At 41.8% G+C, this 22045-nt stretch overlaps 3 protein-coding genes across 6 annotated transcripts in view; 2 read left to right on the top strand and 1 right to left on the bottom strand.

Annotated features, from left to right (window-relative positions):
* rex1bd (required for excision 1-B domain containing) overlaps nucleotides 1-6072 on the bottom strand; it is a 14425-nt gene extending 8353 nt beyond the window's left edge. Inside the window, exons 1-3 of the mRNA XM_035737598.2 lie at nucleotides 5916-6072; nucleotides 5139-5221; nucleotides 4830-5034 (exon numbers count right to left, since the gene is read on the bottom strand). Of these exons, the coding sequence (XP_035593491.1) occupies nucleotides 4830-5034; nucleotides 5139-5221; nucleotides 5916-5918 (291 nt within the window). The 5' untranslated portion in view covers nucleotides 5919-6072. The remainder of the gene's footprint in view (nucleotides 1-4829; nucleotides 5035-5138; nucleotides 5222-5915) is intronic.
* An 85-nt stretch (nucleotides 6073-6157) lies between these two features.
* haus8 (HAUS augmin like complex subunit 8) lies at nucleotides 6158-9271 on the top strand. Its single transcript, XM_035737597.2, has 10 exons — nucleotides 6158-6373; nucleotides 6638-6738; nucleotides 6824-6885; nucleotides 6992-7124; nucleotides 7278-7388; nucleotides 7478-7584; nucleotides 7696-7854; nucleotides 8050-8191; nucleotides 8343-8484; nucleotides 8729-9271. The coding sequence occupies exons 1-10, from the start codon at nucleotides 6309-6311 to the stop codon at nucleotides 8853-8855; spliced, it is 1149 nt and encodes a 382-aa protein (XP_035593490.1). The 5' UTR covers nucleotides 6158-6308; the 3' UTR covers nucleotides 8856-9271.
* Nucleotides 9272-15011: 5740 nt separating this feature from the next.
* Nucleotides 15012-22045, top strand: part of cpamd8 (C3 and PZP like alpha-2-macroglobulin domain containing 8) — a 58693-nt gene continuing 51659 nt past the window's right edge. Inside the window, exon 1 of one of the 4 annotated variants that reach the window (XR_004820624.2) lies at nucleotides 15012-15454. Coding sequence is in view for 2 of the 4 variants with exons in the window: in XM_035737590.2 (XP_035593483.1) it covers nucleotides 15378-15454 (77 nt within the window). In the remaining 2 variants the exon portion in view is untranslated. The remainder of the gene's footprint in view (nucleotides 15455-22045) is intronic. The other 3 variants (XR_004820623.2, XM_035737590.2, XM_035737589.2) reach the window with 3 other exon arrangements.

Below are 22045 nucleotides of genomic sequence, written 5' to 3'. Positions count from 1 at the left end.
TAGAGTTCAGGGTGTCAAATCAGAGGGCCTGTTGTCCGGACCTCTGGCAGTCTCTATGGGGGCGCCACAGTGTTCAATTCTCTGACCGACTCTCTATGATGTTGCTCTTGCTGCTGGTGATTCTCTGATCCACCTCTACGCAGACAACACCATTCTGTATACTTCTGGCCCCTCCTTGGACACTGTGTTAACTAACCTCCAGACGAGCTTCAATGCCATACAACTCTCCTTCCGTGGCCTCCAACTGCTAATAAATGCAAGTAAAACTAAATGCATGCTCTTCAACCGATCGTTGCCCGCACGTCCAGCATCACTACTCTGGACGGTTCGGACTTAGGTATTTGTAGTTGTCCACATATTCTAGGTGTATGGTGAGACTAAACTCTCCTTCCAGAATCACATTCAGAATCTCCAATCCAAAATATAATCTAGAATCTGCTTCCTATTTCACAACAAAGCATCTTTCACCCATGCTGCCAAATATACCCTCGTAAAACTGACCATCCTACCAATCTTCGACAATGTCATTTACAAAATAGCCTCCAGCACTCTGCTCAACAAATTGGATGCAGTCTATCACAGTGCCATCCGTTTTGTCACCAAAGCCCCATACACTACCCGCAACTGCGACCTGTACACTCATTGGCTGGCACTCACTTCATACTCGTCACCAAACCTATTGGCTCCAGGTCATCTACAAGTTTCTGCTAGTTAAAGCCCCGCCTTATCTCAGCTCATTGGTCACCATAGCAGCACCCATCTGTAGCACGCGCTCCAGCAGTTATATCTCACTAGTCACCCCCAAAGCCAATTCTTCCTTTGGCTGCCTTTCCTTCCAGTTCTCTGCTGCCAATGACTGGAATGAACTGCAAAAATCACTGAAGCTGGAGACTCATATCTCCCTCACTAACTTTAAGTGTCAGCTGTCAGAGCAGCTCACATATTACTGCACCTGTAAATAACCCATCCAACTACCTCATCCCCATACTACATTTATTTTGCTGCTTTGCACCCCAGTATCTCTCTATTGTTGCATGTGTCAAACTGCTTTGCATTATCTTGGCCAGGTAGCAGTTGCAAATGAGAACTTGCTCTCAACTATCCTACCTGGTTAAATAAGGGTGGGAAAAAAATGACATCATCCAGGGTCCGGTTTCCCAAAAGCATCTTAAGGCTAAGTGTATCATTAGAACCTTTGTAGGCACATTGTTAAATCGCTGAATTGTTTCCCAAAACCATCATTATTAAAGTTGCACTGAAAACGCTTGTAATTTACCAACTGACTCAGACCACTCGTGGATCAGCTCAGTGCGTTAGAATTTTTGCTGTTCCGCATCACTTCATACACAGAAGATCTCTGATAAACATACAGTTGGAGTCAGAAGTTTACATAAACAAGTTAATGACCCCAATCTAAGTGTTTCAACCACTCGACAAATTTCTTGTTGACAAACTATAGTTTTGGCAAGTTGGTTAGGACATCTACTTTGTGCATGACAATTCATTTTCCCAACAATTGTTTACAGATTATTTCACTGTATCACAATTCCAGTTGGTCAGAAGTTTACATACACTAAGTTGACTGTGCCTTTAAACGGCTTGGAAAAATCCAGAAAAACGATGTCATGGCTTTAGAAGCTTCTGATAGGCTAATTGACATCATTTGAGTCAGGTGTACATGTGGATGTATTTCAAGGCCTACCTTCAAACTCAGTGCCTCTTTGCTTGACATCATGGGAAAATCTAAAGAAATCAGTCAAGACCTCAGAAAAAAATTGTAGACCTCCACAAGTCTGGTCCATCCTTGGGAGCAATTTCCAAACTCCTGAAGGTACCCGGTTCATCTGTACAAACAATAGTACGCAAGTATAAACACCATGGGACCACGCAGCCGCCATACCGCTCAGGAAGGAGACGCGTTCTGTCTCCAAGAGTTGAACGTACTTTGATGCGAAAAGTGCAAATCAATCCCAGAAGAGGAGCAAAGGACCTTGTGAAGATGCTGGAGGAAACCGGTACAAAATGATTTATATCCACAGTAAAACGAGACCCATAGACATAACCTGAAAGGCGGCTCAGCAAGGAAGAAGCCACTGCTCCAAAACCACCATAAAAAAGCCAGACTACGATTTGCAACTGCACATGGGGACAAAGATCGTACTTTTTGGAGAAATGTCCTCTGGTCTGATGAAACAAAAATAGAATTGTTTGGCCATAATGACCATCGTTATGTTTGGAGGAAAAAGGGGGAGGCTTGCAAGCCGAAGAACGCCATCCCAACCGTGAAGCACGGGGGGGGGTGCTTTGCTGCAGGAGGGACTGGTGCACTTCACAAAATAGATGGCATCATGGGGAAAGAAAATTATGTGGATATATTGAAGCAACATCTTAAGACATCAGTTAGGAAGTTAAAGCTTGGTCACAAATGGGTCTTCCAAATGGACAATGACCCCAAGCATACCTCCAAAGTTGTGGCAAAATGGCTTAAGGACAACAAAGTCAAGGTATTGGAGTGGCCATCACATAGCCCTGACCTCAATCCTATAGAACATTTGTGTGCAGAACTGAAAAAGCGTGTGCCAGCAAGGAGGCCTACAACATGATTCAGTTACATCAGCTCTGTCAGGAGGAATGGGCCAAAATTCACCCAAATTATTGTGGGAAGCTTGTGGAAGGCTACCCAAAATGTTTGATCCAAATTATACAATTTAAAAGCAATGCTACCAAATACTAATTGAGTGCATGTAAACTGACCCACTGGGAATGTGATGAAATAAAAGCTTAAATAAATAATTCTCTACTATTATTCTGACATCACATTCTTAAAATAGAGTATTTTTACTAGGATTAAATGTCAGGAATTGTGAAAAACTGAGTTTAAATGTATTTGGCTAAGGTGTATGTAAACTTCCAACTTCAACTGTATAGTCAAGCTGTTTATCCGTCTCACTCTGAACGCCGGGAACTATAACTTGGGTACTAAGTTAACTACAAATACAAAGTTCCCTATAGAGTACCACATTATAATACTAATAAAACCTAGCATCAAACAAGGAATCCAATCGTTTTTCCACCATTCATTTTTCCCATAGGGGATTTTAGAAACACTTAAAAATAAGGGCTGTGTTTCAGGTAGCCATACCCTGGAGCGACATTTTGATATCAGTGTAAATCTCTTGGACAAGGACATTTTTTTTTCTTGACAAGAGTCCATTAGGGCACTTTATAAAAAGGGTTTTATTTGGTTCTGATAGCATGTTATCCATGAGAAGTTCAATGACCACAATGGGACGTTGCATGATGGTCCCAAGGGAACATTCTCTGGGTGACCTTTGCCTAGTTCCCTGTAAGCTTCCAGGACGTAACGGAGGACCCTTTTAGGACGTTCTCAGGACTTCAACATAACTAGTCATTAGGACGTTGCATGATGTTCCCAAGGGAACGTCCCTGCAAACGAGTCATAAGGACGTCCCCGGAACGTCACAAAATGGTCAACTACTAAAGTGGTTTGTACGCTGTGTCATGGTCCCCTGGAGGTTGTCTAGTCCCTGGTATTTTCAAAGGACATTCTTGAGATGTTGTGTCATGGACCCCAGGATGTTTACAAGTTATTTAACCTCCATAAAAATTGTACTATGGTAGCCATATTGGATTTGACGGCATATTGGAATTAAGGTCAAATCCATCGTGGCCCCAAAGACAATCTGTGACTTAAATCACAAGAGTAGGGGCTAAAGTAACAAAATCCAAGGAACCTTGGACCCCTAAAAATCTAATTCTGATTTCTGAGCCCACTTGTTTTCCTTAGAGCAGATTACAATAGCCACTTCAAAATCCATGTGTACCTTTATGTATTCTTGTCAGGCAGGACCATACAGCACTGAATGAGAGCAAATTTCACTAGTCAGCTACCAAAAATCAAAGCTTACATTCATCATAAATACTCATAGTTGACATTGTATCTGTGTTTACAGGTGTATATTCCCAAGACGCATTAAGATTGTTTATGTAGGACAGACAAGTGCCTACTTGTATTACATTTGAGCAATATCAGCTCTTGCAATATTGGGTTATATGCACTTATACATTCTCAGAGGAGAAATCTGACCCCTTGTGGCTGATTGATGGAAGTCTGATGATGAACCTTGGAGGTGATGCAATATTGCAGAAACCTCAAAACAGGTCCTAGAGAGCTACTGGGCGTGCAGGTATTTGTTCCAGCTCTTCAGTAACACACCGGATTCTGCTAATCATGGCCAAGAGTGTGAAGATCATGATTTGAATCAGGTGTGATATTGATGGTCTAGAATAAAAGCAAGCACATCCAGTAGATTTCCAGGACTAGAATTGCAGAACACTGCACTGCAAAAATATGCATGTTCAACTGAAAACTCATGAGCTATATAAAACTCAATACTTGATATCCATATGTAATCCCTAAGCGCCAACATCAGTCAACTGACCACTGTTACAGCAACAGAGTCGGCATTTCGATTCATTCCCACTAAACCTGGTGTAAAAAAAATATGCTACACAATTAATTTTGCCCATGTTTACACCGATACAATCTTTCAATTTGGGAAGAGCGAGCAAGTGCACACTGGGGGCCTGGTCCCAGATCTTGCCAACTCCATTGCTCATAGTCAAGCCATGTTTGGCATGACAATGAGTGACAAGAAGATGGCAGGATAGCACAAACTGACTGGTACAGGCTACAATTTGGTTATGGTGTTGGTTACGATAAGTTCAATTTCAGTTAGTCGTTTTACAGGTCAGGAGTTTCCTTAAAACATATCCCAGGTCAGTGTACTAGGTAAGAGAGTCGTTACCAGTTCAAGCTTCTGCTTTTCTTTTTTCTGCAGCTTGTCAATGTGTTCGGAGAGATCTGGACGGTCAAAGTCTTGGTGCAGCCGCTCCTTTATCTCTAGCACCTCCTTTGAGAGGCCACAGAATGCCTGCGTTATCTCATGTACCAGCTGCCTGTAGTGGTCAAAGTCATAGTGGGGCCCTGTCCTCAAGTATGCTTCATGGCCTCTGGAGAGAAATAAACATGTTAGTCCATCTTTACCTACTTTAAGTGAACAGAAAGGCAGGAAGTGCATCTATGCATCAACTGAAAATCATGCAGGCCTACTTACTCGTCAAAAAGCCTGTACGCTTCAACCCTTTCAGCTTGAACGGCATAAAATCGATGGACCAATGCTTGAAAATCTGTGGGTACCTAGGATGGAGAGAATGGGAAGACAAAAAAATAAATACACCTGTGAGTGGTGAACAACATTAGCAAAAAAAAATGGTTAACTACACTAATAGTTTATTTTATTAGCTGGTAACAGTAGCTTGTCTCAGTTAACTTGCTAATAGCGAACTATTTTGGGGAGGTGGTGTTACACTGACATGGTTACAAAATGACTTAAGTTAAATGACTTAAATGTAAATGTAAAATGTTTTGAAGAACCTGACAACATTTTTAGCTAGCTATGTTTACTACCTAGCTAACTAACTTTATACATGTATTTTTACTGCTCTAATTACATTGGTGTAGACCATCATTGAAAATAAGAATTAGTTCTTAAACTGACTTAACAAATGAAATAAAAGGTTACACAACCAGTTTATAATAGCAATAAGGCACCTCGGGGGTTAGTAATATATGGCCAATATACCACGGCTAAGGCCTGTGTCCAGGCACTCCTCGTTGCGTCGTGAAAATAACAGCCCTTTACGGTGGTATATTGGCCATATACCACACCTCCTCGGGCCTTTGTGCTTAATTCTAACTAGCTTCTTGTCCGGTGTCGCCTGTTGTTCAGTTAACCCACACGAGACAAGTTAACGTTAGCCAGCTAACTAGCTTTCATATACAAACTGCATGTTTTTGTCACAAACAAATGTATTGCAATCAACAAACTTACCATGTCAATGTTGTTGAAAATGTCGCTGTGCAGTTTGGTTAATAAGCGAGGTGTAAAACAGTAGTGCGTATCGTTTTTGCTTTGTTCATCATGATTCAACTATTTTGAAGACAAGTAAATGTGCTTCCTGTTTATGTGCATCCTTCAATACTGTCCGATGGTACAACTAGAACCCGAAAGGTTGCTAGAAAATGTAGCATAAAAGTAACGTTAATAGTGGTCCATATTTATTGTACATAAATCTAAACGAGTTCATAAGTACATTTTGCATTTTTTATTTCAACAAACAATATTGTATATGTTGAACAAGTAACACAGGCAAGATCCTCATCCTTGGATTTGTTTCAAGCCGAACATTAACGTTGTTGTACACGCGGTTCACTTGAAAGTAAAATGGCGTCAAGAAGAGTGTCATCGGTTCCTAAAAGTCAGAAACTTACCATTGGAGATTCAAAAAGGTAGCTGAGCATGTTCTTCGTCAATGTAGAGAGCGAATCTAAGTGTATGTTTACAAAATATGAATCCAAATTGGTGCAATTTTACTGATGTAACTGTATGTGATGGTGTGATCAGCTGCTAGCTGTGTTGACACGTTACTATAAAATCTGTACAAACACGGATACGTAGCTATGTGCTGTCATTATCTTGTGGGTCTCATAATCAACTTTTAGCAGCTGCCTTTACCCTTAGGCTACGTGTGCACGTTTTTATGTTATTTTCAGTTCCAAAGCTGTGATTGAAAACAGCAAGAGCAACAACAGTGGAACTGGAAACCCCAGCAAAGCCAAAGGCAACAGCAGTGGGAATGGAAATAAAACAAAATGTAAGTTAGAAAGAACCATTTAAATGACACATGAAACCTTGTTTTACAATTATCAATGTTACAAATAACATTATAATTTTTTCAGCTGGTGGTACAATAGTGAAGTCTCGATATCTACAACCTGTTGAAAAGGCTTCTCTAACCAAGGTAGTGTTATGAGTTCATGTCAATTGCTGGTCTCTGTATTCAATTTAATACATAGTTAGTTCTCTCAAAATGAATGAACAAATGTCACCCCTGTACCTTTCCACAGAACAATTCACTCACCAATGAGTCCACCCTTGTGCCACCAAGGCCTGCCTCACCTAAACCGGTTGGTGTTAAACCACGGGTGGGGTCTCCTACAAGGCGTTCCATGGCTCCTCAGTCACTTCGCAATCCTACTCGTAAGTGCTTCCAGTGATTAGTGAGATGTTTGGCTGTACTCTACTGTGGCCAACCTGTTTATTTTTCCAATGTCTTTGACCATGTGGAGTTTAGTGTAGAGAGCCCTGAGATTATATGCGTACTTACTACTTAACACTTTTTTTATTTTCCAGCAATGATGTCCAGTGTCCTTGAGCCTTCGCAATTAGGAAGAAGTATTCTGCAATCCACAATCTTAGATGGTCACTGTCTTCGCCCTGACTTTGATGTGTCTGCCATTAAAGGTAAACTATCCTTTTATTCAGATCATGTTGATAACAAACCAACATTTGGGAATCAACAGTTAAGATGCTATGTCTCACCTATATTACAGACAAGACAGTGTTACAAAATGCAGCAGTAGAACCTGAAAGAAACGATGAACATGAAAAGAGACTCCTAGAGATGCAGACCTTCTTGTTGGCTTACCTCACAGCCAAGGTAACTATTATATTTGGTATATTTCTTAATCACATGTTTTATTGGTATTTCACCCCCTAAGGTTAACCTTTTTTTCCCTCTTTAACTACTCTGATGGTTTGGTGAATTCAGATGGAGAATAATAGCCAGAAATTGAAGGCGGAGGCAGAGGGGCATATTATAGCCGTGATGGAGGAAGAGGAGCTGCTACGGAAAGAAGTCCATGAGAAGAAGCGCCAGTACCTCCTCCTGGAGAAGAACAAGCAGCTGGACGACCTGCTCGATTTACAGGTCAGAAGTAATTTCTCTCCAAATACAGCCCAAACAAACTTTGATTGATGTAAAAACAATTTGTTATCCTGTATTTTTTTTGTGTTATCATTATGGTATGGTTGTTGATATGAATTCTAAAAATACAAATTGCTTGTTGTAATATAATCTGATCTATGATTTGATTTGGAATAATCAGACATTTTATATTTTCAGATCACAGCACTAACTCCTGTGGCTAATGCCGCCAAGCAGTTCACACAGGAATACAAGTCTTTTGCCACCGCAGTTGACACCACACGACATGAGCTACCAGTGAAGAACTTCTACATGGACGGGGATAGAATGACATTTCTGGGTTGGTATTATTCCGTTCAATTTGCCACATTACTGGAAAGTGAAGAGAAACTTGGCGTTATCTGGATTGACTTCTTATGCATAGGATCCCCCGACCCCTCCCCCCCAATGAATGTGTTTGTATACAAAAACCGTGGTTCTTACCCATTCAGATAAAGCCACTGCTAGCCTGAAGGAGAGTGAGGAAGTGTTGCTGCAGTGCACACAGGGACCTCACCGTGGCAATGAGAAATCTGCTGAGTGCCTGAGAGGGATGAAAACTGCTGCACAGGACATCAGCAAGCAGCTCTCAGGGTAAAAACATAGATTACAGTGACTTAAGACATGTCATATTTAGTTTAAGTCTTTTGAAACCATTATGAATGATCAGCTTGCTATTTGCCTGGTGTATTTGCATTCACGTATAAGGGTACGTGTTTTAAACTGGTCAAGACCAATCACTTGAAAACACTTATGTTTTCCAAAGATACGATTGACAATAAATTAATGAACATGTAGTGGGTTTGTTTTGGTGACCATAGGATTTACTTCTTCACAGGGGTTTTTCAGAGTTATTGGAGCTGTCATCATTGGTCAGTCGCCAGACGGTTCAGATTCAACAGGCCTTGGAAGAGGAGCAGCTTGGATTGACAAGAGTTCAAGAACTCTATTGCCCCAAACAGTGAAGCAGCATCGAGAACATTATGTAGAATGTACAGCCTAAAGTTCAGGAATAAGGCCCGGCCCAGGGGGTGCGGTATATGACCAATATTCCATCACTAAGGGCTGTTCTAATGCAATGCGGAGTGCCTGGATACAGCCCTTAGCCGTTGTATATTATCCATATACTACAAACCTCCAAAGTGCCTTATTGCTATTATAAACTGGTTACCAACGTAATTAGAGCAGTAAAAATAAAGGTTTTGTCATACCCGTGGTATACGGTCTGATATACCACGGCTGTCGGCCAGTCAGCATTCAGGGCTCGAACCACCCAGTTTATAATTTTTGTTAACATATACAGTAGTTACATTACTTGAATTACTGACCATGGGAATTATTTTGTGAAACTTTTTATTAAATTGTATACATCAATATTTAATAGCTGTTCAAAGACCTTATTCTTGGAATACATTTCTGTTTCCTCTAAGAGTTCATTGTAAACATTTGTGTCCATATGATGTTGCTGCAAGTATTCATTGTATCACCGTTATGCCTCTATCACACTGACAGCGTCATTACGTTTTGCTACACCAGAAGTACAGTACATTAATTTCCAATGGAACTCTGTTTGCCTTGCAGCATTGCGTTGCAGTGCGTTCTATGTGGTGCATATGTTGGAGTTATCGATTGTACAGTATGAATCAAATTGCATGCATAGACGGCATGACCGAAATAATAGCAGAAGGTGAATGTTGAACATTTTTTGCAATCATATCTAGATGATGTTGCTTAGCATTTAGAGCTATGACGGTCTAAGTGTGATTGAGGCGTTACGCCTCTGAGACCGACAGCATCACTGCATAAATATTTTTTTTACTGGATGTGTGTACAAGAAAAGTTGAAACATTCCCCTTTTGCTACTGTTTGTGTCAAGTCTAAGCATACAATTTGATGCATAAGTTTATGCACCACACAGAACGCACTGCCTCTGCAACACAATGCTGTAAGGCAAATGCAGTGTTCTATTGGAAATTTAATGTACTTCTGGTATACCAAAACGCAATGACGCTGTCGGTCGGCTTATTTCACATGCTAGTCGGAAACTTGACATTTTCGACTCGTTAAACGCGGCACGTGTATAACTACAGTTAGCAAGTAAACGACTGGTACGTGAGCGCAGCAATGTTTGTTGCAAAACATCAGTTTGCCAGATGTGGGCTGTCCATACCACCCTCTGTAGCGCCATGCGATCGAGGACAATGCTATTGCCACACCAGTGATGCAGTCAGTTGAAATGCTCTCAATAGTGCAGCTGTACAACCTTTTGAGGACTTGGGGGCCAAACTTTTTCAACCTCCTGAGGTGGAAGAGGCGCTACCGCGCCGCCTTCACGACTGCACGTGTGTTTGGACCATTTTAAGTGTTTAGTGATACGGACACCAAGGAACTTGAACCTCTCGACCTGCTCCACTGTGGCCCCGTCGATGTGGATGGGGGTTTGCTCGCCCCCCTTTCCTGTAGTCCACGATCAGTTCCTTGGTCTTACATTGAGGGAGAGGTTGTTCTAGCACCACACTGCCAGGTCACTGACCTTCTCTCTGTAAGCTGAGTCATCATCACCGGTGAGCAGGCCTATCACCGTCGTGTCGTCAGCAAACTTGATGGTGTTGGAGTCGTGGGTGGCCATGCAGTCATGGAACAGGAAGTACAGGAGGGGACTAAGCACACACCCCTGTGTTGAGGGTCAGCGTGGCGGAGGTGATGTTGCCTAAACACATAGATGCAAGACAACCTGGGTGGGTCCTAGCTAGTTTTTTTGACTAGTAAAAGACACTGAATAGGTAGATAATTGCAGTGTTCATTCAGATATCTGACATACAGAGCACACCTCTTACAATTATATTTATAACAAAAACAAACGTACATATTTCACAGCAAAGAAAGAACGGGGGAGAGACAGGTAGGCATGTAGGCCACCAGGCAGACAGTCAGAACCATGCATCGGGAATGTCAAGAGGTTGGCTAAAGCTATCACAACACTGTATTTCACAATTTATTGGAGTGCAATGTCTCATGCAATTTCACTAAAATAGGGGCAATCATTGAGTAGGCTGAGCTATTCTACACTCAACAGACTGAAGACCAAACACACTAGTGTGTTTCATAGCAAAGAAAAAGAGGAGCAGGTGAGGGAGAGAGGATCTGGGCAGGTAGAGAGACAGTCAGTACCATGCGCATAGGCTACAGTGCATTTGGAAAGTATTCAAACCCCTTGACTTTTACATAACCTGATATTTTACATTTACATAAGTATTCAGACCTTTTACTCAGTACTTTGTTGAAGCACATTTGGCACTGATTACAGCCTCAAGTCTTCTTGGGTATGACGCTACAGGCTTGGCACACCAATTTGGGCAGTTTCTCCTATTCTTCTCTGCAGAGCCTCTCAAGCTCTGTCAGGTTGGATGGGGAGCGTCACTGCACACCTATTTTCAGGTCTCTCCAGAGATGTTTGAATGGGTTCAAGTCCGGGCTCTGGCTGGGCCACTCAAGAACATTCAGAGACTTGTCTCGAAGTCACTCCTCCGTTGTCTTGGCTGTGTGCTTAGGGTCGTTGTCCTGTTGGAAGGTAAACCTTCGCCCCCAGTCTGAGGTCCTAAGCGCTATGGAGCAGGTTTTCATCAAGGATCTCTCTGTACTTTGCTCTGTTCATCTTTGCCTCGATCCTGACTCGTCTCCCAGTCTCTGCCACTGAAAAACATCCCCACAGCATGATGCTGCCACCACCATGCTCCTCCATAGGGATGGTACCAGGTTTCCTCCAGATGTAACGCTTGGAGTTCAAGCCAGAGTTGAATCTTGGTTTCATCAGACCAGCGAATCTTGTTTATCATGGTCTTGAGAGTCTTTAGGTGCCTTTTGGCAAACTCCAAGCGGGCTGTCATGTGCCTTTTACTGAGGAGTGGCTTCCGTCTGGACACTCTACCATAAAGGCCTGATTGGTGGAGTGTTGCAGAGACGGTTATCTTTCTGGAAGGTTCTCCCATCACAGAGGAACTGTAGAGCTCTGTCAGTGACCATTGGGTTCTTGGTCACCCCCCTGACCAAGGCCCTTCTCCCCTGATTGCTCAGTTCTTCCATTTTAAAGAATGATGGAGGCCACTGTGTTCTTGGGGACCTTCAATGCTGCTGATATGTTTTGGTACCCTTCCCCAGATCTGTGCCTCGACACAATCCTTTCTCTGAGCTCTCCTGAAAATTCCTTCCACCTCATGGCTTGGTTTATGCTCTGACATGCACTGTCAACTGTCAAATCGCGAAATGCATCAGTTTAATTAGGCCTAAATGTGCAATAAAAAGTATTGCCTATAGCTTATTTAATTAAACCCTGGCTGGCTGTTGGTTTCTTAGGTCAGGCCTCTCCAAACCTGTTCCTGGAGAGCTATACATTCCTGTAGGGTTTCGCTCCAACTCCAGTTGTACCTCACTTGATTCAGTTTATCAACCAGCTAATTATTAAATCGAATGCGCTATCGAATGCGAGATGTGGGCTGTCCATAATCGAATGCGACTAGGATTGGAGTGAAAAACTACAGGTTGGTAGCTCTCCACAAACAGGGTTGGAGAGCCCTGTCCTAGGCAATAGATCGCAAAGCAGCATCCCCGCTAAACTTTTAAAAAATGGCATGTTCACTTTCTCGTCCATAAACACAGCCAAGTGCAAATCAGCATGATGTCGGGCTTTTTTTTTATTTTATTAGGAAGGACGTCTACCATGGATGGATCGCTACAGTAATGATTATGATCACACTTCATTAACTTAAATATTAGGTGGAAGGGAGACCTATACATTTGGCAGTCAAACACGAGTTATCAGTGTAGCCTAATATCGCCTAGACATGACGTTGAAATATCTCCACGCCTTCAATAAAAACCTCCAGGCTTCCGTCGTAACAGTCTATTCAGTTGGGGGAAAAATAATTTGTAACAGTTTGTAACAACGTATCCTTTGTGAATCGTCCTCTGGAATAACGCACATGCTTGGATAATAATGACAAAACCAACGTCTCTAGTTATACCCGTACGAATAGGGAAATAATGTGTCAAAGAATAGGCTTATCTGCATAGAGTGCGCCGCATCATCCCATGAGATCTGTCAAGCCTGCACACAGCAGAAATATCACTGAAATATTCTAGTTCCTACACATCACCTTCTGTATTCAAACAAAATAGACCTTTTATAGCCAAATGGCCAGCATCATGCTCATGTCAGTCCTGTAGAACGCTAATGTAGTCTTCCTAGTACGACTCAGCAATAATGATGAGGTGCTGTGTATGTGTGCGCACATTCGTTTCGAGCAAGAGTCGACTCCTTTCATTCCAATCAAAGGAGTGGGAGTCGACTCCAAAATTCGTGCACCACTAGTTTTTATAGGCATGAGTCCATAAACGTTTCAAATTGACTGCCAATATGCCAACATTCCATTCAAACACTTCAGTCTATCTAGACAAGTTGTAAATGCAACAACTGATATTGTATCATATAATAGCACTCACAGCTTTCCAATAAATCTGATACATTTGTATAAAACCTGTATAAACTATTTATAATCATATGACAATATTTTAGTTCGTCTATAATTCCATTCCCCAATTTCTGATACATCACATGCCTTACTTTTATTTTACTGCATACAGTTCATATAAGGGAATCCGTCTATTTAAATAAATAAATAATGCCCTAATCTGTGGATTTCAAATGAATGCGCAGGGGTGCAGCCATGGGTGGGCCTGAGAGAGGCCACTGGGGACCCAGGCCCAGCCAATCAGAATGAGTTTTTCCCCACAAAAGGGCTTTCTTACAGACAGTAATACTCCTCAAATCCCACATGTGAAGGAGCCGGAAGTGGAGGTCCTGGGCTGGCGTGGTTACACTTGTGAATTGTGTAAAGCTCCGATCGAGTGTATGGAAGTATGCAAGTGCTCATTCAGGGGAGATGAGTGTACCGATTTCTATTACAGTTGTCAGTGCTGACAGTTTGCCACTTGAGGGGGCCAAAGGTTTATCTGAGCAGTAGGAACACTCCACAAGCATTGAAACCCAGATTATGAATTTGACAGGTTAATTCGAAAGAACCTGCTATTTATTCTAACACTATTCCTTATTACACATCCCCATGTTAAGAGGTTTTCCCATGCAATATTGCATGCAAACAACGTTAAATTAAATTAATAGTTGGCTCTATTATTTCAGATTAATCAAAGATCACGCCTGGGTTAATTAGGCTGCTAAGTAAACTGAACACTGATTCGTACAAAATGTAATGCCAACTGCCAGGAGATCTTACTCTTGACTAGACATTCACCTGATGGAAAGGAGTTTAGCTGTATTTGTATTGGCGTTAAGGCCACCGAGGCCAGGGCAATGAGTGACTTGTCTGAACTGTTGAGTCTGCATGAACTAGGCTACTAGGAGCAGTTCTGACTCGCACCAACAGGAACAAAAGCTTTGAAAAGCAGGAACAAAAGCTTTGGAACTTCAAAGAGGCGAAGAGGCACAGTTGGAGAGGAGAAGGAAAGCAGGCCAATAAATTGATAAACATGATCTAACATCTCTTTTCTGTGTGCGACATTTGGGGGGGGTGGGAGGACACTAATAATCTGTAATGCTGAAATATGAGAGAACGGAATTGAGGCAGATGAATAAAGCTTTTGCTTGCTTTATTCATCTGCCTCAATTCCGTTCTCTCATATTTCAGCAATGAGGACTATGCGCATTGAGGTCTGCAGAAGTACTTAAAGTAAAATACTTTAAAGTACTACTTAAGTCTTTTTAATGTGGTATCTGTACTTTACTACTTATATTTTTGAGAATTTTTTACTTTTACTTTACGAAATTCCTAAAGAAAATAATGTACTTTTTCCCTGACACCCAAAAGTTACATTTTGAATGCTTAGCAGGACAGGAAAATAATGGTCTAATTCACACACTTATCAAGAGAACATGCCTGGTCATCCCTACTGCCTCTGATCTGGCGGACTCACTAAACACATGCTTCGTTTGTAAATCATGTCTGAGAGTTAGAGTGCCCCTGGCTATCCGTAAATTTAAAAACCTAGAAAATATGGCCGTCTGCTTTGCTTAAAATAAGGAATTTGAAATAATTTATCCTTGTACTTTTACTTTTGATACTTTTACTAAAGTATACTTTTACTGGGTTACTTTTACTTGAGTCATTTTCTATTGAGGTATCTTTACTTTTACCCAAGTATAACAACTGGGTACTTTTTACACCACTGGAACAAAGCCAATTGCCCCAAAACGGAATTTCTCGAAGTGGGATGATAACTTGATCCTCGCTTGCCGATTCGAGGCAAAAATTGGCGCCCACACATCAGTGCTTCAATGGATAGGCTACGTAAGAATGATAGGCTGTTCGAAGCTACTGTACATTTGAAGATTTGAGAAAAAGTTCAAGTCTGAACTCTTGAGAGCGACTTTATAACCCACCCCACGGGAAACTGAATGTAGGCTACTATTGAAAATGTTGAGGTCCTACTGGACAGCGTTGAGTCTGTCGTGGACTTTATTCATCTGCAGAAGTTATGCACAAGAAAGACAGTAAGTGGTTGACCTAATTTTATTGTAAATTAACATGTTGCCATTTTTACTGTAATAAGCAAAACCACCATGCTTCACCTCTGTTCACACCAAGTTTAACAGACCAAACACTGCCTAGTGTGTTACTTTTACAAATAGCATTGTTTTGTATTTCTATCGTTTTTTATCATTAACGAGAAGCTGCATTTTGCATTTAAGGAATGAATACTGGGTTGTTGGAATGACATGCATTTATCAAGGGTGTTTGTTCGTTATTCCATGAATGTGAAACAATGTATTAAACTCACTTTACATGTTCAGAGCCCTAGTTGCGATTGGTTTGATGGTGCTATCCGACCGTTTTCACTTTGAGTTTAAACATTAAGTCGTTTGTATATAGGTCCCTATGACTGCTCTTCTACTGCAAGACGTGTTTTAGAGCTCATTTACAAAAAGATCGTCAGATATGCAACTTTTCTGTTTACATTAGCCTTGGATGTGTTTTCACTAGTTACCGCAGCCACAAGTCAAAATAGGCTATATCCTAAAAATTAATGAAAACAATTAGCTCTTTTTTTGAAAGGTTAGGTTAGACAAAATGTTAGCAGTGTGTTAGTCAGTGCTAGACTTGGACTGAAATAGGTTCCGGTACACATTTTCGGTGCCAGTACCGTTTATATTTAGGTGCAGGAACTCCACAATACTTTTGAGCTAATATTCTATAAAACGAAAAGTCGCTCAAGCAGTTGATCATTTGAGGTGCCGGTACTCCGCTCCAGTGAGCTCCTGCCCAAGTCGAGCACTGGAATTTAGAGTTAAGGTTAGTTTTAAAATGTGATTTTAAAAAGATAAATTGAAAATAATTATGACTTTGTGGCTATGGTAACTAGTGACGATCCTTGTATATGGTGCGGCTAAAAACTCATTCCTGCTTCATTTGAGTGCAGCAGTAAGCATACCGTAAATACCATAGTAAAAAGACAAACAAAATAAGGATAGAAATTCTAACTATACAGGAGCTTCTCATTTTTAAACAATTTAAAGGTGCAATGATTCACAAACGTGTGGGTATTTTAAGCCTTTAACTTTCAATTATTGGTATTGAGTTAATTATCTCAGGGACATCTCTATGTATTGGCCAATGACAGGCTTTGAAGCCACTGGTCGGCCATATTGGCACTACTCAGAAAAAGAAGTCCTCCAAATCAAAGTTTATTGGTAGTGTACATAATTAAGCATTTTTCTCTGCACCCTCTACAACATCTGCTTATGTTACTAGCTCCTCACAATGCTGTATAATGTCAAACAAGTACACACATAATAAAACAATGTACTTAAATAAATCTAAGAAATAAAGAAATGTTGGAAATTGTCCAATTATCAACCTAAATAGCACTGTAACAGTAATCTAAATGTAATCTATACGTACAGTGCATTCGGAAAGTATTCAGACCCTATTTACTTTTTCCACATTTTGTTACATTACAGCCTTATTATAAAATGTATTACATGTTTTTTACTCATCAATCTACACACAATAGCCCATAATGACAAAGTGAAAAAAAGGTTGAGAAATTTCTGCATATTTATTACAAATAAAAAACAAAAATACCTTATTTACATATGTATTCAGACCCTTTACTATGAGACTCGAAAATGAGCTCAGGTGCATCCTGTTTCCATTGATCGTTCTTGAGATGTTTTTAGAACTTGATTGGAGTCCACCTGTGGTAAATTTAATTGATTGGACATGATTTGGAAAGGCACAAGCCTGTCTATATAAGGTCCCATATTTGACAGTGCATGTCAGAGCAAAAACAAAGCTTTGAGGTTGAAGGAATTGTCCGTAGAGCTAAGACAGGACTGTGTCAAAGCACAGATCTGGGGAAGGGTACCAAAACATTTCAGCAGCATTGAAGGTCCCTAAGAACACAGTGGCCTCCATCATTCTTAAATGGAAGAAGTTTGGAACCACCAAGACTCTTCCTAGAGCTGGCCGTCTGGCCAAACTAAGCAATAAAGGTAGAAGGGCCTTGGTCAGGGAGGTGACCAAGCATCCGATGGTCACTCTGACAGAGCTCCAGAGATCCTCTGTGAAGATGGGAGAACCTTCCATAAGGACAACCATCTCTGCAGCCGTCCACCAATCAGGCCTTTATGGTAGATGGCCAGACAGACGCCACTCCTTAGTAAAGGCACATGACAGACTGCTTGGAGTTTGCCAAAAGGCACCTAAAGGATTCTCAGACCATGAGAAACAGGATTCTCTGGTCTGATGAGACCAAGATTGAACTCTTTGGCCTGAATGCCAAGCGTCACATCTGGAGAAAACCTGGCACCATCCCTGAAGCATGGTGGTGGCAGCATCATGCTGTGGGGATGTTTTTCAGTGACAGGGACTGGGAGATTAGTCAGGATCGAGGCAAAGACGAACGGAGCAAAGAACAGAGAGATCCTTGATGAAAACCTGCTCCAGAGCACTCAGGACTTCAGACTGGGGTGAAGGTTCACCTTCCAACAGAACAACGACCCTAAGCACAGGCTCCCCATACAACCTGACAAAGCTTGAAAGGAACTGCAGAGAAAAATGGGAGAAACTCCCCAAATACAGGTGTGCGACGCTTGTGGCGTCATACCCAAGAAGATTCAAGGCTGTAATCTCTGCCAAAGGTGTTTGAACAAAGTACAGAGTAAAGGGTCTGAATATAAATGTGATATTTCAGTTTTTTATTTTTCATACATTTGCAAAAATGTATTATAACCTGTTTTGGCTTCATTATGGGGTATTGTGTTTAGATTGATGAAGGAAAAAAAAATGTAATTAATTTTACAATAAGGTGTAATGAACACGATGAGAGACAGGGAGCTGGTTTCAAGCGCAGGGCGCAGCAGGTGTTTATTTGTACAGGACCACAGGAGGAGGCAGAAGGTCATACACAGGGGGTCCAAAAAGGCAACAGTACAGGCAGGGAAAAGTTTAGTAACGTTGTCCGGGAGATCAGGCAATAGGTTGATAACAGGAAATCCGATAGGCTAAAGTACAGTCAGGGAAAAAGCAAAAGGCTTCATTAGTGAGACAGGTAAAAAGTCATACACGGGAGGATTAAATTACGGGAAAAACAGAGCTCCGAAAAGAAGTGTGTCACAAAACAAACAATACCTCACAATGATGGGGTGAACGGCTCAGACACAAGAGGTATGTGGCAGGGTCAATCACGGATTACAAAAAGAAAACCAGCCCCATCGTGGACCAGGATGTCTTGCTCCCAATCAGACTAAACAACTGTCTTTGCTCGCTTTGAGGACAATACAGTGCCACTGACACGGCCCGCTACCAAAACCTGCGTACTCTCCTTCACTGCAGCCGACATGAGTAAAACATTTAAACGTGTTAACCCTCGCAAGGCTGCAGGGCTAGACGGCTTCCCCAGCCGCGTCCTCAGAGCATGCGCTGACCAGCTGGCTGTTGTGTTTACGGACATATTCAATCAATCCTTATCCCAGTATGCTGTTCCCACATGCTTCAAGAGGGCCACCATTGTTCCTGTTCCCAAGAAAGCTAAGGTAACTGAGCTAAACGACTACCGCCCGTAGCACTCACTTCCGTCATCATGAAGTGCTTTGAGAGACTAGTCAAGGACCATATCACCTCCACCCTACCTGACACCCTAGACCCACTCCAATTTGCTTACCGCCCCAATAGGTCCACAGACGATGCAATCGCAACCACACTGCACACTGCCCTAACCCATCTGGACAAGAGGAATACCTATGTGAGAATGCAGTTCATTGACTACAGCTCAGCATTTAACACCATAGTACCCTCCAAACTCGTCATCAAGCTCCCTGGACCCTGGGTCTCGACCCGCCCTGTGCAACTGGGTACTGGACTTCCTGACGGGCCGCACCCAGGTGGTGAGGGTAGGTAACAACATCTCCACCCCACTGATCCTCAACACTGGGGCCCCACAAGGGTGTGTTCTGAGCCCTCTCCTGAACTCCCTGTTCACCCACGACTGCGTGGCCATGCACGCCTCCAACTCAATCATCAAGTTTGCAGACAACACTACAGTGGTAGGCTTGATTACCAACAATGACAAGACAGGGAGGAGGTGAGGGCCCTCGGAGTGTGGTGTCAGGAAAATAACCTCACACTCAACGTCAACAAAACAAAGGAGATGATTGTGGACTTCAGGAAACAGCAGAGGGAGCACCCCCCTATACACATCGACGGGACAGTAGTGGAGAGGGTAGTAAGTTTTAAGTTCCTCTGCGTACACATCACGGACAAACTGAATTGGTCCACCCACACAGACAGCGTGGTGAAGAAGGCGCAGCAGCGCTGAAGAGGCTGAAGATATTTGGCTTGTCACCAAAAGCACTCACAAACCTTTACAGATGCACACCGACTTATCACCGCCTGGTACGGCAACTGCTCCGCCCACAACCGTAAGGCTATCCAGAGGGTAGTGAGTTCTGCTAAACGCATCACCAGGGGCAAACTACCTGCCCTCCAGGACACCTACACCACCCAATGTCACAGGAAGGCCATAAAGATCATCAAGAACAACAACCACCCGAGCCACTGCCTGTCTACCCCGCTATTATCCAGAAGGCTAGGTCAGTACAGGTGCATCAAAGCAGGGACCGAGAGACTGATAAACAGCTTCTATCTCAAGGCCATCAGACTGTTAAACAGCCACCACTAACATTGAATGGCTGCTGCCAACATACTGACTCAACTCCAGCCACTTTAATATTGGAAAAATTCATGTAAAACATTTATCACTAGCCACTTTAAACAATGCCACTTAATATAATGTTTACATACCCTACATTACTCATCTGATATGTATATACTGTACTCTATACCATCTACTGCATCTTGCCATCTTTATGTAATACATGTATCACTAGCCACTTTAAACAATGCCACTTTTATGTTTACATACCCTACATTACTCATCTCATATGTATATACTGTACTCTATACCATCTACTGCATCATGCCTATGCCGTTCTGTACCATCACTCATTCATATATCTTTATGTACATATTCTTTATCCCTTTACACTTGTGTGTATAAGGTAGTTGTTGTGAAATTGTTTGGTTAGATTACTCGTTGGTTATTACTGCATTGTCGGAACTAGAAGCACAAGCATTTCGCTACACTCGCATTAACATCTGCTAACCATGTGTATGTGACAAATAAAGTTTGATTTGATTTGATTTGCAATTAACTGAATGATCTGGTGTGTGATAATGACATACAGGTGTGTGAACAGGTGATCAGAATTCAGGTGATTGGGATCTGGAGAGTGAGCTGCGTTCAGGGGATCTAGGTGTTTGAGAGTGTGAGTTGGAAGCAGACGTTACATAAGGCTGTAACGTAACAAAATGTGGAAAAAGTCAAGGGGTATAAATACTTTCCGAATGCACTATATGTATGTGAATGGTAAAGTTGTGAAAAGCAGTAGTTATATAGGATGATCCATGACTACAATACAGTATATAGATATAAAGTGGGTAAAACAGTAAACATTATTAAAGGGACCAGTGTTCAATGACTCCATAGGAATTAATTTAATTCTACAGTATTTCAATGAAATGTTTCAAGGACAAAATGACAGGTATATAAGTACTTTTGTTGTTGCCGTGGAACAGTAACATTAGTACTTTTACTTTAAGGTAAATGTTTTAATGTGTTTTTTTTATGTTTCTGTTTATGTTTACCTAACATAATATAATTTAAGTATTATGTGTCTGTAATAAAATAAACATGGCAAAAACAAATGTAGACATAAAAATTACTTTTTGCTTACAAAATATTTTTACGCTGGGGAAGTGCCGCGATGGAGCTGTGTTGGCTTCAAAATAGAGCCCCCTGTCAGTCATCTAGTGTATATATAAAATCATTAGGTGTGGGAGAGCCATTGACTTTACACTACTGCTCAGAGGGGGCTACGTAGTGTATTTTTTATTTTACCTTTATTTAACTAGGCAAGTCAGTTAAGAACTAGGAACTGTGGGTTAACTGCCTGTTCAGGGGCAGAACAACAGATTTGTACCTTGTCAGCTCGGGGGTTTGAACTTGCAACCTTCTGATTAGTAGTACAACGCTCTAACCACTGCCATATATGTCACCCACCGTACTTCCGGTGGTGCTTCCTGCTTTCATTTTTGCTTGTAAGCCGGAATCAGGAGGATAGAATTATGGTCAGATTTGCCAAATGGAGGGCGATGGAGAGCTTTGTACTCGTCTCTGTGTGTGGAGTAAAGGTAGCCTAGAATTTTTTTTCTCTCTGGTTGCACATTTAACATGCTGATAGAAATGAGGTAAAACTGATTTAAGTTTCCCTGCATTAAAGTCCCCGGCCACTAGGAGCACCACCTCTGGGTGAGCATTTTCCTGTTTGTTTATGGGGGTATACAGCTCATTGAGTGTGGTTTTAGTGCCATCATCGGTCTGTGGTGGTTTGTAGACAGCTACGAAAAATACAGATGAAAACTCTCTAGGCGGATAGTGTGGTCTACAGTTTATCATGAGATACTCTACCTCAGGCAAACAAAACCTTGAGACTCCCTTAGATATTGTGCATCAGCTGTATGCA

Source organism: Oncorhynchus keta, chromosome 26, assembly GCF_023373465.1.
Source record: "Oncorhynchus keta strain PuntledgeMale-10-30-2019 chromosome 26, Oket_V2, whole genome shotgun sequence".
Taxonomy (NCBI): Eukaryota; Metazoa; Chordata; class Actinopteri; order Salmoniformes; family Salmonidae; genus Oncorhynchus; species Oncorhynchus keta.
The sequence above is the reverse complement of the archived record's forward strand: the minus strand, read 5'-3'. Positions and strand labels throughout refer to the sequence as shown.